The sequence below is a fragment of the Ambystoma mexicanum genome, chromosome 11 (assembly GCF_040938575.1).
Source record: "Ambystoma mexicanum isolate Mex_15411 chromosome 11, UKY_AmexF1_1, whole genome shotgun sequence".
Classification (NCBI taxonomy): Eukaryota; Metazoa; Chordata; class Amphibia; order Caudata; family Ambystomatidae; genus Ambystoma; species Ambystoma mexicanum.
The window spans coordinates 1378410991-1378434604 of record NC_090934.1 but is presented as its reverse complement, the minus strand read 5'-3'; the positions used below and the strand labels follow the sequence as shown (position 1 = coordinate 1378434604).

The following is a 23614-nucleotide window of genomic DNA, read 5'->3' as shown; positions in this document are numbered from 1 at the left end:
CTCCCCACTGACCACCCCACTCTCCTGGTCAGACCACTCTCTATTCTCCTCTCACCTGGGTCCTCTTTGCCCTCTGACCACTCCTCCACCAGCCCTGCCAACCTCGTTCATGAACATCTATCCAATGAAACGAGTGTCAGCTGCTGCCTTCACATCTGCCGTCATGCCCTCATCCACACAGATCTTTCATTCTCCTCCCCACTGACCACCCCACTCTCCTGGTCAGACCACTCTCTCCTCTCCTCTCACCTGGGTCCTCTCTGCCCTCTGACCACTCCTCCACCAGCGCTGCCAACCTTGTTCATGAACATCCATCCAATGAAACGAGTGTCAGCTGCTGCCTTCGCATCTGCCGTCATTCTCCCCACTATTGACTCAACTTCTGACTCTACTCTCAGCAACCTTCATCTTGCCATTACCAATACCCTTGACACTCTTGCCCCAGTCATGAGGATCCATCTTAAACATGCCTCCAAGCGTCACCTCTGGTATGACTCCGAACGTGCAGCTTTGAAACACAACTGCCGAGCTGTGGAATGGGAGTGGCAGAACTCGGGTTCACCCTCTGACAAACTGGCCTGTCACCTGCTCTAAAGGAAATACAGACTTTCCATCTGCACGAAGAAAGTAGCCCACATCCAGGCTTGTGTCTCCGGTGCATCCAACAACACGGCTGAACTCTTTAAAATCTGCAGGGAACTAGCCAACTCTTCTGCAGTGTCCTCCTCACCTCTTCCCTCCCAGTCTGCAACGCACTGGCCACTCACTTCACCACAAAAACTAAGGACATCCTGAGCACTCTCTGCCTTTCTCTCCTCCTTCTCCCCTATCACACCTGGTGAGGTCACTAGAGTTGTCCGCTCCATGAAGATCTCCTCCAAACAGGTTTCCCCCTGCCCCTCCAGAACCATTAAGGACAATATTGGCTCTCTTGCCCCTGCACTTTCCCCTCCTCTCTCAAGCACTCCTTTGTGCGCCCCCTCCTGAAAAAACATTCTGCAGACCTGTCTTGTCCAGCCAACTACTGCCCCATATCTATCACCCCCTTCCTTGGGAAACTCTTGGAGAAGCTGGTCTTTCTCCAACTGACCCAGCACACTGAGCTTGTTGGTTGCCTACACGACCATCAATCTGGATGCAGAGCATCCAGAGGCATGGAAACTGCTCTTCTGAACACCGTGAGGAACTGCTTGCATCTCTTGATTCCAACTCTCCAGCTGTTCTCATTCTACTCGATCTCTCCTCTGCATTTTATATGGTCAGCCACTCTATCCTCATAAAACAGCTCCACTATACCATAGGTATCTCGGAGCAGGCACTGGACTGGCTGACCTCCTTCCTCAGCGACCGTCCGTCCCAGGTAATTCTGGGCTCTTTCTCCACCCCCACCTCTATCTCCATCTGTGTTGTGCCCAAGGGCTCCAACCTTTCTCCTCGGCTCTTTAACAACCATCTTGCCCCGCTTGCACACCTCAATTCTACCTTCTCCTTAAACTTCCAATGTTATGCAGATGACACACAACTCTTCTTCAAATGTCCCTCTAATCCACTTCTCACTTCATCTATCATTCTTGACTGTCTATCTGCCATCCAGTCCTGGTGTACTTGAAATTATCTCTGCATCAACGCCAGCAAGAGTGAGATCCTTCCTATTGGTATTCCTGCTCCAGTTGTGTCTCCCTCACTCTGGCCATCTTCTATGGGCTCTCCCCTTCTCCTTCATCTTAAGCCAGAAACCTTGGAGTCATCTTGGACTCCTCTCTCTCCTGCATCCCTCACATTCAGGAACTTGCCAAATAGTCCCACTTTCAACTTCACCTCCAAAAGGAATTCTTCCTTTCCTCACTTTCCTCCAGAGGCTCAATGTCTCTAGGCTGTGGTTCTCTCTAGGCTAGACTAGTGCAATAGCCTTTTCCTTACTCTACCCTCTTCCCCCCTTCTGTTTCTCCCAGCTAATCAATAATAGGGCTGCAAGACGTATCCGTGTCCTCAAGCCCATGGACTGCATCTCTCCAGCGCTAAAAACTCTCCACTGGCTCCTGGTTGATGCAAGGATCAAATTCAAATCCCTCTGCATCATCCACAAGGCTGCCTGGGACCGGGGAACATGCTATCTGCAACTGGCTCTCGCTAAATACTCTCCCTCCAGATCTTCATGTTCCTCCAGCACCAACTCTGTGTGTTAAAAGCTTCGCTAAACAGCGAGCTGGTGGACGATCTCTTTCCTCAGTAGGATCCCTCCTATGAAACAGCCTCCCCCTTGCTTTTCATCTTGAGGCGGATCTCCTCAAACTCCAAAAGCTCCTCAAGACTTTCCTTTTCACCTGCTCCTTGCCCACATCTCTGCTAAACCCCACAGCTGATGAGATTGGTGACCAGGGCCCTCATGTGTCCTCCTGGGCCCTGGCCTCTCATGCGCAATCGTCGACAGCCTCCACCCCTCCAAGAATTTTGCCTTGGCTCTCACTGTCCTTTGTCACCACAGGCTCACACTTACCTTTTTATTGGTAGTTAAGCGCCTTACAAATGCACAATAAATAAATAAATCACTCCTGCTCAATCATCATTCCTCCTGCTCTATTGTCATTATGTTTGTTCTATTGTTTTTTCCGGCTCAGACGTCGTTCCTCCTGCTCAGTCATCAATCCTCCTGCTCAAATGTCATTCCTATTCCCCATTATTATTCCGGCTCCTCAGTCAATCCTCCTTCTCAGTCATCATTCCTACTCCTCAGTCACCACTGCTATTTCTCGGTCACCATTCCTACTCCTCAGTCATCCATTGTCAACCAGACACATCAGACCGTACTGCTCCTCCTCATAACTCATGTGAGTCTTTGCAGGCTATAACGCATGAAATGCTTGACTATTCATGAAAATACTGTGAACAATAAAAGCAAAATAACTGCATACCATCAGATCATTTAAATTATATGAATGTAAATACTATACACCAGTTGCAGAAATAGAGTGCCTTCCTACGAAGCCCATCCGAATGCGACTGAGAAGTATGTCTAGGAGGAAGTGGTGGCTGAGTTTATTTTATTGCCAATTAGTTTTTTGTTTATTTTATTTAGCATTTAGTTTCAATAGAACATTTTTTCCATTAGATATGCTTGTGAAATCAACAATTGACAGAATATACAAGTAAGAAAGACGAGTCATCCAATTAATATAGTTAGAAAAATTAAAAATCCAGTAAGAAAAAACAATGACAAGGCGCATCAAAAGAATAAAAAACCAGTAGAAAAGGAAAAAAAACGATAAAGAAGAATTTCATAGATTAATTAGATAAACGAAACAAAATTTAGGTTCTCTTTTTTTCTTCAAGTTTGGCAATGATGATTGATACTAGCTCTAAAAGAGCGAATTTCAGAGATAGCCTAGTCCCTTGCAGCAAAAATAACCAAATGTCTTTCTTGGTTAAAGTGTGGTTGTCTGCAAAGAATCTGCATAAAAGATTGCGTTGAATAGGGTCCACGCCCTGGCAGTTCATGGTGAGGTGCGGAGTGATTCCATTTTGTGACCACAAAGCCTACATGCATAATCTCTTGTGCCTTTGAGTTTCCAGTTTCAAGATGCAATTGAGTGGATTTTTTTCTCTGCAGCGGTACCGCAGATGTCAAAACCTTCAATAGCATCCAGTGCATCCAATAGAAACCATTATTAAGTGGTCAGGTAGAATTTCGACCTAGGGGTGACAAGCCATTTTATCCTCTCAGAGTCTGAGCTACTACCCCGATGCAGTCACAGGGAGAAGCTGTACGTGTGGAGCATGTCATTGGGCAAGAACACCGTTTTTATAGCTTTAGAATGTTGTAGCGCAAGCCCAGTATGGTTCTTTGAGAAAAGACCTAATTTTAAAGCTCTCAAGAGAAAAAGACTGATTTACAATGACCAATTTTCCATTGATCGTAAAACCAGCATTTTAAAGGCTTTTCTCTCTTGAGATCTTGAGCTTTAAAATTCGTTTTTTTTTATATTCATGAGGTTTCACCCACTATCCCCCATTGATCCTCACCACCCCCACCCTCTCCCACAGGATTTCCTTGAAATCGGGTGTTTTGCCGCCCGAACCCCCATCTCTCAGCCCCCACCCCATCCCTCCCCAGACTCCCCACCCCTCCCCAGACCCCCCCACCCGAGACTCCGCCAAACCAAAACACAGCCAGACACACAACACTCACACCAACACACACACACGCGCGCACACATTCACTTACCCGTTCTCCTCGTCCTGCGCTTCCGGGTCCCGCGTAGCCTGTCAGACTCTGCGTACACTCGTGTGTGGCAGAGTCATGACAGTTCCATTTAGAAAGACCGCTCTGTGCGGTCACGGTGCGGTCTTTCTAAATCGATTTTCTTTCCATTTGGGGAAAAAAATTGTAATTTCACCTAGAATGGCCCAGTAGAGGTGCACTCACGTGTTAGCAAAAAACTACAGGATAAATACAGTGCTTTCCAGACACAAACTGTATTTTATCATCACTATGGGCAGAGGTGATAGCAAATGAAGGAGCTTGGAAGACAGGCTGTATTCTCTGGTATAAGCCAGCATTCCGGGCATCCCAAATGCTGCACACCGCCTGCCCTGCGCCTCCCTTGCTCCGCCCACTTTCCACACACCACCTCTGGCACCCGCGAAGCTAAAGGCTAAAACAAACTATCAAAAAAATGAAAAATGCACTTACCTTCATTTCTGTGACAGGCCACACAGGCAATCCGTTTTTAGTGTTGATCACGTCATCGTAATCAGCACTAAAAGTGATATCCCTCTCCCAGAAGTGACATTGCCCTTTTTATATGATTTATTTTAGCCTTTAAAACCCACACATGTACTTTTTTCGCTGCTCTCTGGTCCAGTACTTGTCTGGCAAGCTAAGACCAGTAAGACGCCATGCCGTTGCTGATTATATCTTTGCATTAAAAAGAAAACAGTAAGCTATCTTTAAAACGAGATCCCTGGATTGAATCTCAAGAACCGGCTAATATCATATCATTGAGGGGTCTGCAATCTACAGCTCTCCCTTTGCTCTGGAGTAGTAGTCCAAAACATCTGGAGCAGTGAAGGTTACACACAGCAGCCCTAATGATATGGTCAGTAAAATCTGCCGCTGTGTGGTCTGGTTTACACCCTGAGTGGAGTCACAGTTCGCCCATGCGGACAAGGTTTCAGAGCTTTAAGACCACAAGGGTGGTGATGTGAGCAGTAAAAAGCCAATTAGCATAACTGTAATGAGTAGTGGGCGAGATGTATTGCAGAAGGCGGAAATGAGCAACCAATTGTAACATAAATCCTCCAAGACATACACTGTACATTAGTTAGATTAAATTGCACCAGTGACGTATCCCATATGTCCTGTGCCTAGTTTTAAAGTGGGGTCGAGGTGGGCACACATCGACTGCACATAAATAGGTACATTGATAGATATGGTATTTTTGAAGCACAAAAAGGTTTGATGCGTGTTAGTCCAGTTTTAAAGTCACACAACATCAAAATGTTGACAGCTTTTATTGGACTAACTGAAATGATCGTGCTGAGATGGTACATTAGCTTTCAAGGTCGCGTGTATTCATGAAATCATAACATAACAGGCGTATTTGTAAAGTGCACTTTCTGCCCCAGGGAGTATCTTGGCGCTAATAACAGATGTTTATTGTTACCTAACTTAATGGTACTCATTTTATCAATCTCGGACTGAGTGGACCTGCCGGGATTCAAACCTATGACAATGCGGTCAAACACAGGCCCCTGTAGTAGTGGATGCATTAGTACACTGAGCCACAGACCCGAGTCTGTGTGCACCATCTGACGAAGTCGTCTACGGAGCTATGAAAGGTCATTGGCTGTACCATCTCATCATAGCATGCTCAGTTAGGCCAATGACGGGTATCTCAATCTGGATTTTACGTGGGTGGATGCAAAGAACAAAACGACCAAGTAATCTCTACTCGGAGGCACTGCTGTGCAATAATTACGACAAATTATACATATTAAAATATTATGCATGTTATAAAACAAAGCATTTAAACATAAAGTATAAGGGGCAAAGTGGTAGATGAATGTTTTTTTTCAATGCCGGTGTAAAAGAGTTTAGTGTTACCTGATGAGAAATACGTTTGAAACACTAAAATATATTTGACTGGACAACAACAAAAAAATAACAATTATTAACCTGAATCAAACGCCTGCTTCAGACCTGATATAACCTAAGAGTTCTCATGTTATTCTATGTCATAGGGTAGTAGCTCAAGCAGATTTGTTTTCTTTTATTTGCATTCTGGTGCTTGTAGTCATGTATTTATAAGGAGGAAAGCAAAGTAAGGACTGGTCTGCAGTAAACCCAAGCAGGACCGGATGGACATCCCACCCCATATAAGACAGGGACACCAAGTTCTAAACGCTGCAAGTCGCTGCTCCTGAGCTGGGTTTGCGCTATAAATATATTTAATAATAATCTACAAGTGTACATGAAACACTATTTTAAAGCATTTGCTTTCTTTTCATTGCTTTTATAAACTGGGATTTGTACAATAAATGTGTCTGAAGCATATGACCTATTTGTTTTAAGTGCTGCGTCTAGTAGAATATCCGGGCAATGGCTGTCACTTTTTAGATATATTTCGGTCGCCTTTCTTCCATCCGAATTTACCGATGAGGCTAAAACAGCACTTTTAAACGTTCTAAAGAATCGTTCAAAAAGTCTGAGAAGTTAAGTCCCACTGAGTTCAACGCCTGCTTCAGAACAAGCGCACAAAAAAGCACCCTAGTGCATGCACGTGGCGCTATATATATACACACACACACACACACACACACACAAACACAATAAAGCATCACATACAATGATGTCATTTTCTTCTTATCTCAGAATGCACTAACCCATCTGCAACACTTGCTTATTCAGAAGTTCGTTTTGCTTTCTAACTTCAAAGGCGGCACGGCAGCAACATTTTAAATGACAAAGTGCCATTTTCATCTCACTGTGATTGGCGCGTGGGGAAAAGGAACGCGGCTGTCACCTGGAAACCACAGCCTGTAACCTTCTGCATCCCCCTCTCTCCATATCCTTCCAAGTGTACCCTCAAAACTCAGTCCTTCTAATTGCATAAATATAATAGTATGCCCCATCGCTGCATTCAAGTTTTTTTTAGAGCACTCTGTTTCTTCCCAACTTGGTTGTATGCACAGACTGTGTTTTGCTATAGAAGGGTTTGGCACACCACATCACGTCCTATTTTTAGCTACATTCTGCGTGTGCCTAATTTATTTTTAAGGCCTGTTTGGCGCAGGCGAAATACCGACTGTTCGCAAATGCTTATTATCAGGTTAGGATGTGCAAAGTTGATTTGCGTTTTCAAATTGTAATTTTAAACTGCGCATTCAATGTGCAGATACCTGCCAGTCCTGAGTGCCTGCATTTCTTTTATTTGAAAGAAATAGTGCTGGCAGCTCCTAGCCGGAAGGCAATATTATAATGAAGCAGTTCGAGCGACTTGGCAACAGTAAGCAGATACTATGGGGGTAGTGTGTACCCGCACTTCTGTGTCATACATGCCAACCCTTCCGATGTAGGAAGAGACTCCCTATTTTTCAATAAAAAATGACTACTACAGGTCTAAAATAATTCTAACCCAATGCAATCCTATGGGAAATTTAATTTCTCCCGTTTTCTGTGGTGTAATCTCCTGCCCCAATTGCTCCAGACGACTTTAATAAAAAAAATTAAAAAAAACAAGTCTTAAAATATACACTTCAAACCTAGCGTGGCACGTGGGTGCAAAACGAATATTCTATGCACATCTGAACTTTACATGCGAAATTCTTTAAGCGCGTGACATTTTCCTGATTTTTCTCACCAAAAGTTGAGGGTGTCTACACCAGAATGTGTTTAAAATAGTAAAATGTCCGGCTTCAGTGGAAGCTATAACCCGCTTTCTCCGATACATTCCCACTACTCACCGTTGGGTGCGTCACGTGCATGCGTGGCGGCAGTTTTGCGCACCACGTTAGCGCCACGGAGACACGGCGGCGTCATGAAAAAGATGACGGCGCTCGTTCGTGCAAGACTCACCTCTTTGCCTGTATTCTTCGGAATCCATGGAGGACGCGGTTTGTTTTTTCATCCGCAAATCGTCGCGTTATTGCCTGTAGTCGTCTGCATCTCCCTGCCCAGTTCTTTTATACCTCCTTTATCTGCCCGTCGTGCGTAGCTGGTTATTTTTTTTGTACGTAAACAGTTTAGCTCAATCGGTTTCCGAACGCCTCCCCCGCCCCCAATCTCATCTCTGGCGTGTTTGAGTTTCCTGCTATCTTTGATGGCATCAGCTGAAAGCGAGCGCAATGAGCCTTTCAGACCCTCATTTCACGTGTGTGTTTGCATTCATATTTGTGTATCCTGCATACAGGGGCTGGATGTAATGAACACTCAGAGTCGGGAATCTTTTTTTGTGCCTTAGGAGTTCATAAAGCAATTTACTAAACCTCCGTCGCTTTGATTGTGCAAAAGTGGAGGAAATGATGCACAATTTCTGGCCGTCTTATTAAGTAAACACTGCAATGTATCATATAGTCCAACATTCTCAAGCACCTGGAAGGGAGATTTTGTGACAGAAAGCGGGAGACAGGAATTTCCCCTTAGGATTGCATTGGGGATTTTATTAATTTAGGTGGGAGTAAATAAAAAATATGAACATTCTTCATAAAAAAAATCGGGAGTCTGCCGCCTAAATCGGGAGGGTTGGCATGTATGACGTATGCACACGAAACATTTGCTCTGTGCATGCAGCCGTTTAAAAAGCGCTTCCTACTTTTTGGAGTGAAATAAATTGCACATTTGTTAAGACTTTGTAGTGAGAAAAAACACAAGCACATTGTGATTATACTGCAAGAAAGTAGGTAACATCCAGGGCTTTAAGTGGGCAGAGCCCAGCAGTCTCAGAAGATTGTGTTTGAGACGTGCCCTACCGTGGCTCCCCAAAGCCCCCTGATAACCCCACCCCACTTGAGCCTGTAGCTCTATTGTACAAGCGAGAGATTTAGGCTTTAGAGAGAAAAAAATCCTAGCCTTTTCTTCCTTTGGGTCTGTGGCATCCCAGCCAGGCATAGAGATGCAGGGATCGTCTGATGCAAATGTATGCCTGGCAGGGGGTCGGTGCCACAATTAAGTTGCCATACTTACTTGACTTGAATGCCGCCTGTTAGGCCAGAGCCCTTTTTCAAAATCAAGCCAGGGCTCTTATGGAGCAGTGGGCGAAAAGGGGTGCAGCCTAACAGCCAGGGCTCTTATGGAGCAGTGGGCGAAAAGGGGTGCAGCCTAAAAGGCAGAATTCAGACCAGGGAAGTGTTTGCTCTTAATTGCAGCACCAGAGTCCTGGCTTGATTTTGCATGCCACTATAAGCACTGGTAACACTACAACCCACCCTGCTTCCCCAACCCCACAACACAAGACCCAAAACAGGAGTCCTGAGTTTCCAAATACCGCAAAATCCATACCCAGCATCTCCCTTCTCCTCCCCTACAACACAAGATCCATACCCAGTGTTCTGCATCCCCATAACATACCCATTCAGGGCATACTCATTTTTTTAAAGATCATACAAAGTGAGATGAAATTTCTTTTGTTGTTGCTGAGGAGCAAAAACTTCAGGCGGAGTGTTTGGGAGTGTTCTTTCTGTTCGGTACTCTGGTGAACTGCTGTGGAGTTGAGTATCTCTACCACTTCTATTGAATAGGAGGAGGAGAAACTGTGAAAATCCCCCTACTCACGCAGAGTGTCTGGGAGTGTTCTTTGTGTTCGGTACTCTGGTGAACTGCTGTGGAGTTGAGTACCTCTAACACTTCTATTGGAAAAGGAGGAGGAGAAACTGTGAAAATCCCCCTACTCATGCGGAGTGTCGCAGAGTGTCTGGGAGTGTTCTTTGTGTGCGGTGAGAGCGGTGACAATGGACCGGCTCATGCCCACCTCCCTATCATTATCACTATCAACATTGACTCCTCTGACTCGAGCGGGATTACAGTGTTTTCAGACGGCACCTGTAGGAGCTGGACACTCCAGCTACGACAGCTATAAGGAACTCTGCTCAGTAGCCTTCGTCCTTATCCTCAAACCCCTCTCCCTCCGCTACCCCTATGCTTTTGTTACGCTCATCTGGTATCCACAGGGACGCCACCCAGCTGGGTTACTCGCTGGTATATTTCTCAGTTTTGCCCAGATGTGGTCTGCGGGGAAGGTTCTGCCTTGTGGTAGAGTTAGGCGTGCTCTCCGTCCTGTCTTCTTGCAGGGGCGCGTTGTCTTTTGTGGGCGTGTGCGGCCCAGTTACTTCACTGACGCCGGCCCGTTTGATATTGTTCAGGTAGGTCTTATTGCTGTTCTTTAGTATTGTTGCTATCCTGCATGCCTTTCTGTGTTTTAAAATGTCTCTTTTTCTCCCATAGATATGCAGAGATTAAGCGCGGCGAAAGGGCTTGGTTGAGCCCGCTGGTAAATGGTGACGTATTAAGGGCGCTATGATGCGGTAAATAAGCGCTATGCGCAGCGCTGCAAAGTCTTGCCTTTGCTAACCTGTGTTTTCCTTCCTTGTAGGTTGCAGTGTTCTTCAGCACAAGTGGAATGTCCTGAGTGGTTCCAGCCGAGAGGCGACCAGCCAGGTAAGCCTTTTGAGCAGTTCGTACTTTGCAAATGTCTCCACTGCTTACTTTAATGTTGCCTCTATCTTCCTCTTTCAGGTCCGGGAGGCGTGCAGATTCGAGGAAGCTGTTCTCAGGAGCTGCGAGTGGCTAAAGATGAAGACTGCAGGTAAGATGCTGCAGCTAATGATGTTCCTTTTGTCTCCTTGCAGGTTCTGCTTCTCCAAGGTTCGGGGAAAACAGCTGGACACGGTGAGCGTCACGTTGCAAGCTGCAAAGTAACGCAAAACGTGTTGTCTTGCTCGGGTGTGGTTTAAATAGCCCCAACAAAATAGTCCAGGTAAAGTAGTCCCTAGGCTACCACACCCAAAACACTAGACCGCATAGCTTGTTTCCTAGGAAGCAAGCTATCTGGATGCCTCCATGTTGGCTGATAATACAATTAAGCAGTTCCCAAGCACATTGCCCTTCATGGTGCATGAGCCTGGCACCATAGCCGCCAGAACTGACCCCATAGGTGCCAGGACTGGCCCCAGGAGGGTTTTTGAAGAGGGTGCCAGGCTCTAGGGGCCCGAGTCCTGACTCCTCCTGGCCAATGGGTTTGCCAGAGGGGTTTTGGGCGAGGGTCGTGACAGCTTTCCTTTGTGCCTTCTGATCTCTCCAACCCTGATTCCTTATGTCTACCTGCTTTGACCCACCCAGGGCTTACCGTTCTCGCGGTGCATGAACGCGATGCTGCGTTCGCCTTTCGATGCTCGTGTGTGAGCGGAGCTGCGGTGGAGTGTCTCGGCGCATGCGCAGCACGCCTTCAGGGCTGCGAACTCCGGGGGACAGCTGACTTGGTCTCTGCCTTGGAGTGTAGAGAAGGTGGGGCACGGGCTGCATTTTTTGAAAGCGCCTGTGAGCTCCCCACTACTTCATCAAGTCCAGCACGAGCAATTATGAAACAGAATGATGACAGTAACAAACATGACCGTAAACATGATTCTTACCACAAAGAGGGCGAAATGTTGGGAAACGCACAACCAACAACTTTCTTAACTCTTCCTCCTCCTTTGCTCAGGGTGCTTGCGTGGCGCGTGCTGGAACGGCATAAAAAAACACAAAAATGGATAAAAAAGAGAAGGCAGCTGGAAATGAGCTGACGTTGAACGATTAGCATAAATCCTCACACAATTGTCAATCTTGCCAAGAGGTGATGCGCGCCTTGTGACTGATCAAGTTATCGGTGTCAGCATTGAAACAACAACAGCATGTCATAAAAATATAAGTCAGCAGCTAGACGAAGAATTCTTCCTCGCAACAAGTGATTCAAATTTTGCAGGCTGTGATCCATTAAATGTGGGCTTGCAACAACAACGTGATCCCCATAAAGAAAAGCGAAAACTCGCTGTTCTTAGTGGATAAGTTAATAGAAGATCTTAAGAAAATAAATGCAAAGCTGACTGTTGCCTTGCCGCAGCACATGAAAACATCGGACATTGACAAAACAGACCCTTTATCTGTGCCTAAGGAAATGGGGTAAGTCTACAATCTTTAAACAGACAGAATTGGGCACTGTCGAGCTAAGTGTGCCTCTAAATTTCTACCGCACAAACGCAGAAGGATTGCGTCAAGTACTAGCCCAAGTATCGTAGCCTGCTTGCAGAACAAAAAAGTACAAATTAATTCTACACAAAAAAATCAAAAAGCAGCAGATTTAAAAATGAAGAAAAACAGAAATTGTGGGAACATAACCAGAAGGAGTCTTACATCTGACTGCACTGAGACAAGTGAAGTCAGTTCCACGGATTCAGACTCATCTATAGTTGAAAGAGAATTTCCGAAAGTAAGACAGCAAAACAACACGATAAAACAAGATACCTTACAAAGTTCAGTCGATCCCCGAACAGAATGCTTCGAACTAGTAGAACAAGTGATCAACCAGCTGAGACCGACTATAATTTCAGCACTAACAATAACTGTTGCTCCTTTGCTAAAGCTTTATGAACATCTAAATGAGAGCCTCAATGATCAAACCACTTTGACGGCATTGGTCAATTCAAAATTAATAAACATGGAGCTCTTACAATAGGAGGTGAAAATTCACGCATTGAATAATCAGAAGAACAACAAAGCTTTCATTGCTCAAGTAAAGGACCAACTAAAAAATAATGCTGAAGACAAATGATTCTTAGCAGAAGTGGCACAAGAGCACTAAAAATTCTAAAAAAACAGCAATTGCTTAACGAAGGAAATCAGCAACATCGTAATGAGGAATGTATTTGTATTTTATTTATTTGTATAGCGCACCAGGCCCGAGGGCAACCGGGCGCATATCTTACATCACAAAGGTACATGAATGGCAGGATGAATTTACAGTAGGTCAAAAAACAAAACAATCACAATGGCAGTATGATACAGTTATAATCAACATTCACAAGGGCAATATAATACAGATCAGTGCAGGTTAGCAGGCAGCGTAGCAGGGGAATGGGGGTGGAGAGGGTCAAATGGCCTAGGAGGGACGAGGGTCAGATGTGGCGGAAAGCCAGATCTTGACTTTGTGTTTGAAAAGGGTTGGAGAAGGCAAGGTTCTAATGGTGAGTGGCAGTGAGTTCCATAGTTTGGTGGCAAGGACTGGGAAGCTAACACCACCGGCTGTCTGAAGCTTGTATCTAGGGATCGTAAGACAATGTGCTTGGGTAGATTTGAGTGTCCGTGCTGGTGGGGATTCGGGATAACCGAACCATGGGGGGACTCCTCACACGCTAAAATGAAGACGCTATCAAATCAACAATACAAAAGAACTGAGGAGACCAACCTGCAAAAGAAATGTCATGATCTCTGCTTCCAAAAGGTCAGGGTTTTCCCAACTCCCTTGGAAGCAGATCCATAACCCAGGTTCCGAGGGCCAACCAGTCCCAATTGGGACCTTTTGGACCCAGTCCTGGCGCCAGTGGCACCAGGCTCATAAATGTGCCCAGTCCCAGCGCTGGAAGCGCCGGGCTCATGATGCTTGGGTGGACTTACCTGCAGCAGACCATGCTGCTTACTTGCCTGCCAGCTGAGCCTCTGATCCTCTTCTGTTTGGAACTCCTTTTCCTGTTGGGTGGGGCAGGAGCCACTCCCTAGATTCAGAACACTGGAACTCTTCTGGAAAGCAGGAACTCTTTTCTTACCTAGGCGTGGCTGTGGAAGGAGACACCTAAGCACTAGAGGAGGCTATTTAAACCACACCCGGTGGATGAATCTTGCTTTGCGTTATTCTGCATCCTCTGCAGCAGAACGCTCATCGTGTCTTCTGCATCGGATGCTGGGCCTAAGGAAAAAGGCTTACCATCCTGAATCCAGTCTTCAGCAACACCTATAAAGACAAGAAAGAACAGGTTAGCATTCCGGCATCTGAAAGACAAAGGCTTACCTACTCTTCGTGCGCTCCGGAGGTCTTCACACTGCATTCCGGCATCTGAAAGACAAAAGCTTACCGACTCTTCGCACGCTCCGGAGGCCTTCGGCGCTGCATCCTGCATCTGAAAGACAAAACAAGGTGCGTTTAAAGACATTGGGGAACTTTGATACTCACGTGCCATTACTCCTTTCCACATCAACCCCAGTGGGTATTCCGGCACCCTGCAGCCGCTCCAAACTCGTACCTGCAAAATAAAAGACAGTTAGAGCGCATCGTGAAGCAGGCAACAAGCGCTTACTTACGTGCTTCCAAGCGTTTCTATTCATCATACGGGCTCCATCTTCAACTCACTTCAGCCCGTCATCCGCCATCGCCGGAACCTGCAAAACAAGAGACATCATTGCTAAAGACTTTAAAGACAATAGAATTACTCGAAACTTACCGATCGTGCATGTAAACAACGGACAACTGTCCTCTGAAGTCAAGAGGCCTGCGCTACCGATCCAGTGAAGAAACTGGTTACAGCACCCTGCCCCGAGGCAGATGGAGAGCTCGGCATTCACTTACCTAAGACATCTTACTCTTGAAGTCAGGCATACAGTGCACAGAGGTCCAGCCCAAAGAGCCAACCGGGTGCTACACATCACCTTTGAAGATACGGTAGTCGCCCAGTCAAGACCGGCGCCTCTGCGAGAATCAGGTGAGCGTTACAGAACGCAAAGCCTACCGCAAAACTCTCGCCCAGGCGCTATGGAAACCTCGGATACTGACCATCTAGCCTGGTTACTTGGGGAACTAAGGGCAGAAGTGCATGCAGCTCGTCAGGAAACGAATGCTCTAAGAAGGGAACTAATTATTTCCAAGGAGAGAACAGACGGTCTTGCTAGACAATTGCTACAGTCACAAGCCGGACAAACCCCGTTACCCGCATCAGGGGCAAATCTTCCTTCAACATCCTCTATGAATCCAGTGCAGATCAACCTACCTGGGAATGTACCTCTGGCTCCGCCCGAACGATTTTCTGGTGACCCAAAGAGGTTTGCAGTATTTATCAATCAGTGCCGGTTGCACTTCTTATGCCGGCCAGCAGCCTTTCCAACTGATCAAGCTAAAGTAGCTTTTGTACTTTCGTACCTTAGTGGCAATGCGGCAGACTGGTCGATCCCTCTAGTTAATCAAGATGATCCGGTTCTCCATGATTTTCAAGCCTTTCAGCTTAGTATGGAAAAACTGTTCGCAAGACATTCACAGGGGCAGGCCTTGGACAATGAGCTTCTTTCGTTGCGACAGGGTAATCAAGACCTTTTGGCTTATATTGCATCTTTCAATAGACTAATAGTGGAAACTCAATGGCCTGAGGACAAAAGGATTACGCTGTTTTACAGAGGTCTACGTGGAGAGCTCAAAGACGTTTTAGCCCAAGTAGTGAATCCCCCACAAGATTGTTCGGATTATATCGACTTGGTCGTTCAAATAGATCATAGACTGCAGAACAGGAAGGCCGACCGTTCCAAGTTTGATGCTCGAGTATTTTCCAAACCGCCAACTCCTTCCAAAGGAGTAGACTCCGGGGAACCCATGCAAATCGGGGGTCTGAAAGGTCCTCTAACACAAAAGGAGCGGGAAAGGAGAAAACAGTTGCAATTATACCTATATTGCGGAAACTCAGGGCACTTTCTTCGAGACTGTCCGGTGAAACCTGCCAAGAAGGCAGTAGGAGCTGCAGTTACCAAAGTTACAAACTCTGAGCAGGGAAACGACCTTGCCCGACAAGAAAAGAGGTCCTCTTGCCGAGCGTGAAAACCAGTTCCGTGACCTCGCATTTCGTGATACCTATGGTCCTCATTAGCCCTGATAATCCAGATCGATTACGTGCAATTGAAGCTTACGTCGACAGCGGTGCCATCGGCAATTATGTGGATCATGAAATGGTTTTGAGGATGAATCTAACTCTTTGTCCCAAGGCTGTAAAAGACGTCATTACTACAGTGGATGGTACGGAGATAGCCTCCGGGCCAGTAACGCATACCACTCAAGAGGTGACGCTAGTAAGTCAAGATGGACACCATGAGAAGATCGTGTTCGATGTGATCAAGGCCCCTCAGTTTCAGATTATTCTAGGAATACCTTGGTTAGAGAAACACAATCCTCTGATCGATTGGCGAGCAAGAACGGTCCAGTTTCCAGAATGTGTCTCTACTTGTCACCCTCCACCTGGTGTTGCACTGGCAGCAATTTCTTCAGAGACTCCCCAGTTACCTCCCGAATACCTTGAATACCAAGATGTTTTCCGGAAGGATCAGGCTAACACTCTACCTCCTCATAGGTCTTATGACTGCCAGATAGACCTGATACCTGGATCTACTCCTCCTTGTAGTAGAATTTATGCCCTCACCGAGCCTGAGAACCTTCACCTTCGACAATACCTGGATCAATACCTGGCAAATGGGTTTATTCGTCCTTCCAAGTCCCCTGCTTCTTCAGCTTTGTTCTTCGTTCCAAAAAAGGAAGGAGACCTTAGAACTTGTATCGATTATCGCTCCCTGAACCAGATCACCGTTAAGAATAGATATCCGTTACCTTTGATCCCTGAACTCCTGGACCAAGTCAGAAAAGCATGCATATATACAAAGCTGGATCTTAGAGGAGCTTACCACTTGGTACGAGTAAAAGAGGGCGATGAATGGAAGACGGCCTTCCGCACCAAGTATGGGCTATTTGAATATCAGGTCATGCCCTTCGGACTTTGCAATGCCCCGACCGCCTTTCAATATTTTATGAACGATGTCCTCAGAGAGCTCATAGATGTGTGTGTTGTTGTTTACATTGACGACATCCTCGTTTATTCTTCATCGGAATCTGAACATCGGAAACACGTGAAAATGGTCCTCGAAAGATTGCGTCAACACAAACTTTTCGCTAAGTTGGAAAAATGTGTTTTCAACGTGACTGAAGTTGAATTCTTGGGATTCATATTATCACCTGGCGGAGTACGTATGGATTCAAAGAAGGTCGATGCAGTTCTCAAATGGCCATCACCATCCTCCGTAAAAGGTGTGCAAAGCATGTTAGGCTTCGCTAACTTTTACCGCAGGTTTATCCCCGAATTCTCTCGAATAGTCCAGCCCATCACTGCCTTGTTAAAGAAAAACAAACGTTTTGAATGGTCTACCGAGGCGGAACAAGCTTTCCAGGATTTGAAGACTAAATTTATCTCTGCACCAATCTTAAAACACCCTCGCCCCGAACTCCCCTACATCGTGGAAACTGATGCTTCAAGCCTTGCCATGGGGGCAGTTCTATCACAAAAGGACCCGGTAACCAATCAGTTGCATCCCGTGGCATTTTGGTCCCGCAAATTCTCGCCTCCTGAAATCAATTACACGATTACTGACAAGGAACTTCTGGCTATCAAGTCTGCCTTTAAGGCTTGGCGGCATTATCTGCTGGGGGCCCGACACACCGTTACTGTGATTACGGATCACCGAAACCTGCAATATTTGAAAACCGCAAAAGCCCAATCCTCTAGACAACTCCGTTGGGCATTATTCTTTGCCGAGTTTGACTTCATAATTACCTATCGACCTGGTACAAAGAACGGTAAAGCTGCTGCCCTTTCTCGGATGGGAGTGGAAGAACACTTGATCAACCCTAAACCTGTACCAATCATTCCCGAACAAAGAATTCTGGGTGTAATCGCCACAGAATCCATAGAGGAAGTTAAGGATAAAGCCAGGCAACTTGTAACTCCAGCAGACATACAAAATTGGCATCTGCAGGGAAAGGACTTTGCAGTAAAGGACAACTTATTGTATTTCCAAGAACGATTATACCTACCCAGCACAGATTTACAGAAAAAAGTAATCTCCTGTTATCACGATTCTTTAATGGAAGGTCATCCCGGTATGGCCAAGACCTCAGAAAAGATCAAGCGCTACTTCTGGTGGCCGTCTTGGAAAAAAGATATTAGAGACTTTATAATGTCTTGTGGAGTATGCGCCCAAAACAAGAGTCAAAAGGAAAGACCAGCAGGCCTCTTACGCCCTATTGACATCCCACCTCGCCCTTGGCATACGCTTTCTATGGACTTCATCACCGATCTACCTCCATGCTCCGGATACAATACAATTCTAGTAATCGTGGACTTATTCTCCAAGATGGCGCATTTCATTCCGCTCAAAGGCTTGCCAACAGCAGCAACTCTGGCCCGAGAATTTCTCGAAAACATCGTCCGACTACACGGTTTTCCTTCGGTTCTAATTTCGGATCGAGGTAGTCAATTTATTTCTCATTTTTGGCGAAGTTGCTGTCGGTCGGCTCAAATTGATGTGAGACTATCGACCAGTCACCACCCTCAGACCGACGGACAAACCGAGAGGACCAATCAAACTCTGGAACAGTATTTACGCTGCATGCTGCAACAAACTGAAAAAACTTGGAAAGACATCCTTTGGATAGCCGAATATGCCTACAATAACTCTGTCCATTCGGGAACTGGGAAAACACAGTTTTTTCTTTTGTACGGCAGTCACCCTCGAACCTCGGAGTTGGATCCCCTCCAAGATCTTGAAACACCAGCAGTAGACTACCTGCATTCTACAATCACCCAAGCCTTTAAGGAAGCTGTTTCTCACCTTCAAAGGGCTAAAGAACAATACAAGAAAGGAGCAGATCAACATCGGAAGGAAGCCCCTCAATATCAAGTAGGGGACCAAGTCTGGTTATCCACCAAATATCTACCTCTAAAAGGGCCACGCACATTCAACCCAAGATACCTTGGTCCCTATTCCATCACTACCATAATAAACCCAGTAGCGGTCAAGTTGGACTTGCCCCCTCACATGAAGATACATCCGGTCTTCCACGTCTCTCTATTAAAACCCGTGCAACCTCAAACCCGACTAACTAAATCTCCAAAACCCATCCTAGTTGATGGAGAACTCGAGTTTGAAGTCAAAAGCATTCTGGACTCCAAGATCTCCAAATCTAAACTATTTTACCTAATTGACTGGAAAGGCTACGGCCCCCAAGAGAGATCCTGGGAACCTGCTGAATATGTCCACGCTCCTCGCCTAATCAAAAGATTTCACCGAACATTTCCTGACAAGCCAAAACCCCCGGAGAAGCCCGGTTTGGGAGGGGCCTTGAGGGGAGGTACTGTCATGATCTCTGCTTCCAAAAGGTCAGGGTTTTCCCAACTCCCTTGGAAGCAGATCCATAACCCAGGTTCCAAGGGCCAACCAGTCCCAATTGGGACCTTTTGGACCCAGTCCTGGCGCCAGTGGCACCAGGCTCATAAATGTGCCCAGTCCCAGCGCTGGAAGCGCCGGGCTCATGATGCTTGGGTGGACTTACCTGCAGCAGACCATGCTGCTTACTTGCCTGCCAGCTGAGCCTCTGATCCTCTTCTGTTTGGAACTACTTTTCCTGTTGGGTGGGGCAGGAGCCACTCCATAGATTCAGAACACTGGAACTCTTCTGGAAAGCAGGAACTCTTTTCTTACCTAGGCGTGGCTGTGGAAGGAGACACCTAAGCACTACAGGAGGCTATTTAAACCACACCCGGTGGATGAATCTTGCTTTGCGTTATTCTGCATCCTCTGCAGCAGAACGCTCATCGTGTCTTCTGCATCGGATCCTGGGCCTAAGGAAAAAGGCTTACCATCCTGAATCCAGTCTTCAGCAACACCTATAAAGACAAGAAAGAACAGGTTAGCATTCCGGCATCTGAAAGACAAAGGCTTACCTACTCTTTGTGCGCTCCGGAGGTCTTCACACTGCATTCCGGCATCTGAAAGACAAAAGCTTACCGACTCTTCGCACGCTCCGGAGGCCTTCGGCGCTGCATCCTGCATCTGAAAGACAAAACAAGGTGCGTTTAAAGACATTGGGGAACTTTGATACTCACGTGCCATTACTCCTTTCCACATCAACCCCAGTGGGTATTCCGGCACCCTGCAGCCGCTCCGAACTCGTACCTGCAAAATAAAAGACAGTTAGAGCGCATCGTGAAGCAGGCAACAAGCGCTTACTTAGTGCTTCCAAGCGCTTCTATTCATCATACGGACTGCATCTTCAACTCACTTCAGCCCGTCATCCGCCATCGCCGGAACCTGCAAAACAAGAGACATCATTGCTAAAGACTTTAAAGACAATAGAATTACTCGAAACTTACAGTTCGTGCAGTAAACGACGGACAGCAGTCCTCTGAAGTCAAGAGGCCTGCGCTACCGATCCAGTGAAGAAACTGGTTACAGCACCCTGCCCCGAGGCAGATGGAGAGCTCGGCATTCACTTACCTAAGACATCTTACTCTTGAAGTCAGGCATACAGTGCACAGAGGTCCAGCCCAAAGAGCCAACCGGGTGCTACACATCACCTTTGAAGATACGGTAGTCGCCCAGTCAAGACCGGCGCCTCTGCGAGAATCAGGTGAGCGTTACAGAAAACAATCCGAAACCAAAAATACCAATCTGAAAGTGCTAGTAACTGTGTAGAAGAAGATCACGATCTGGACATTCGTGATGAAGTTAGAACAAAACCAAAAAAAAGGATACAAATTATGTTTGCCTGCAAAGAAAAGAATGACGGGCTCCGAAGCAGCATCGATAACAGACCAAGTAAAGAGGATGATGGAAAAAGTTGGGGTTGGGTGTCTAGCTCACTAAACTCGCAACATAACAAATAATGCCAGCCCAGTAAGGTAATGCAGGTCTTACTGATGGGTACCTGGAATACAAGAGGCTTTACCCATCTGCTTAACAACAGTCTTGGAGGTATAGAAAGTCTACATATTATTTGACTGCCAAGAAACTTGGCTCTTAACATAACCAACAGTGGAAGGCTATGAAATAGCCTGGAACCCTGCCATAAAGCAGGCTAAGGGAAGACCGATGGCAGGTTTATTGACCTTGGTAAAATGAAAACATGGGTTGAGAATAACAAATGCTGTAAATCTAACACCATACATGCAACATGTGACGATCGAAATCAAGAAGGAAAACTTCGAAGATAATGTTAAACTGCATGTAATCAACCTATACTGGCAGCAAAAGGCTTCCAACGAATGGTTATACTTAGATTCAATAGGAGATCTAATAGACTCTATATTGACTACTGAGAAGAAGGCCGCCATTATACTCTGCGGTGACCTGAACATGGAATGTTTAAAAGTACATAATGCTATGGTCTTGACATGCACAAAACCGCATGCAATGAAAAATCGTCTGATAGTTACATAGGAAGAAGAGATGAAAGCCCGAGGAATGACAATGTTGAATGGAAATCTTAAAGGGGATATTCCTCGAAAGCCAACTTGGCAAAATGATAAATCTAAATTTATTTTAGATTATGTCTATGCCTCAGAAAACCTGTTGGGAAAGATTACAGAGTTAAATTAACATGCCATATAGCGATCATGATCTGGTCAAAATCAACTTGCAAGAAATGAATAAGAATAAAGAGTTGACATGGAATCATGATATTTCCATCACCCCGGGCAGAAACCGTCTGAAACTGGGAGAGAGACAGATTATGACAATGGCAAAATTGCTGTCTGTTGAAAAAACAAAAGAAACCTTGGACCCGATAGAATATCCGGCATTATTACACGCCTATACTGAAATAGTGAAAGAAGGCAAGCTAAACACTTTCAAGAAGAATCATGCGTACGACAGAAAAGTCGTTGAAAAAAAACGTCAACTATGAAAAACTATCAGGGCCTTGCAGAAAAATCCAGCCATAGATTATTTGAAACAAAAAAGTAAAGCTCAAACAATCTATAAAAAGTGGCTACGCTCCCACAAAAGTATTATGGTCCAGAACGACGCTGAAAAAATGCTACAGACTTTGTCATCTAAAAATGTTCGTTCTTTCTGGGAAGTGATTTACAACTTGGAAGCGCCACAACAAGCGATCCAAAACAACATGTTGAGAGAAAAACAATGGATAGAACATTTTGTAATTTTTTTTACCAAAAACAATGATAGTGAATATCACAAACAAAAAGCAGCCACAACTTGGGATATTACCATCACTAAGATAGATATCTTTGAAGACATCAAAAGGTTGAGTTCGTCGACAGCCCCCGGGCCAGATGGCCTTACAAATCAGATACTGAAATTGCATCCCGACACGTGGGCTGAATTCTGTTACACCCTGTTTAAAAACATCATTGAAGAAAAAAGGATCCCGGATTCTTGGAAAAGCGCAATAATCGTGCCTTTATTTAAAAAAGGATTCAGAACGGACCCTAAAAATTACAGGCCGATCGCCCTTGTGCTCCGAGACCCCTAACCGGCCCATACAGTCGGGGTTTGCTCAGAAGCACTTTAAGACAAGATAGCAGCACCCGTGAGATGGATGGGGGTGCAGATTTATTACTTCAACACCAATCAATAACGACAACTCAACGGTTTGGCAAAGGGAGTCCGTTTAATAACAAGTACAAAAAACGGGGAGTTATGAATATCAGCAATGGTGCGATTTTCCTTCTCACATCAACTCCAAAAAATGCATTTTTACTGAAAATTCGTCATCATCGACGTGTAACACTCAAAAGTTGCAATGCAATTCTATTGGTTAGGAAAAGGTAACTTTACTATAGGTACTATGGGCCTCATTACGAGGTTGGAGGTAAGGGGTTAACAGCGCTGGTAAAGATGCCAGTGCCGTTAACCCCTTACCTCCGCATTACGAGGTCCTTTAGCGGGTCCCACTAAGGGCGCCTGGTTTTATCAGGTGCCCTTAGCGGGACCCGCTAAAGGACCAGCATGCTAATAACGGGCCCATTACTAACAGGCCCGTTATTAGCATGCTCCCCATTTCCATTCCCCCTAAGGGGGCTCGAATGGGAATGGGGATGGGTTCCTTGAATGGGGAAATACCGGGTCCTCCAAGGTTGGAATGGCCTGGTAATTCCCCATTCAGGGAACCCGGACCCGGTATAGGGTATGGGGGTAGCCATGGTGCTAATAGTACCATGGCTACCTCCAACCTCGTAATGAGGCCCTATATCTGATTATGGTAACGGAGTGAGGGGATTGGGAAAACACTGTTAGGTGCATCTAAGTCCTTCCTTCAAAAATGACTACTGCAGAAGTCACTAAAAGCACAACGTCCCATTGGTTCTACTAACTATAGGACCCTAGATTACTTGGTCCACTGTGATTGGGTTTGCACCAACCCCATGTATACTTTTTCACTTTGCTTAGCAGCACGCAGAATGGTCAGCCAGGTGCAGGGTGCCCCTCAACTCACCCGGCCTTCCTTCAATCAATCATCACTTTAGTGGCTATGTGTCAATTATTTCGCTGTGGTTGGCCTTGAGACTGCATCTTCTGCCTAGATATCTTCTTCTGGCTCAGAGTCATGAGTAGGTATGGGGTTCTTGCTTTGCTTGTTCGGCTGGTCACATGATTCAGACACCATGGATTTGCCTTTTCCTCAACAATTTGTGTATTTGATTCTATGTTCACCCCCCACCTGCCTTCGCCTTCTTATCTTGCCTCTTCAAAGCAGTATATTCTGCTCCTTGCTTCAGTTAATTGTAGCTACTGCTCGTTCATTTTGATGGCTACGACCTTGGTTCACTA

General features: G+C 45.8%; 1 protein-coding gene across 1 annotated transcript in view; it reads right to left on the bottom strand.

The window, feature by feature from the left end:
- Nucleotides 1-8296, bottom strand: part of HDC (histidine decarboxylase) — a 128813-nt gene extending 120517 nt beyond the window's left edge. Inside the window, exon 1 of the mRNA XM_069624974.1 lies at nt 8075-8296. Within this exon, the coding sequence (XP_069481075.1) occupies nt 8075-8126 (52 nt within the window). The 5' untranslated portion in view covers nt 8127-8296. The remainder of the gene's footprint in view (nt 1-8074) is intronic.
- Between the last annotated feature and the right edge of the window lie 15318 nt (nt 8297-23614).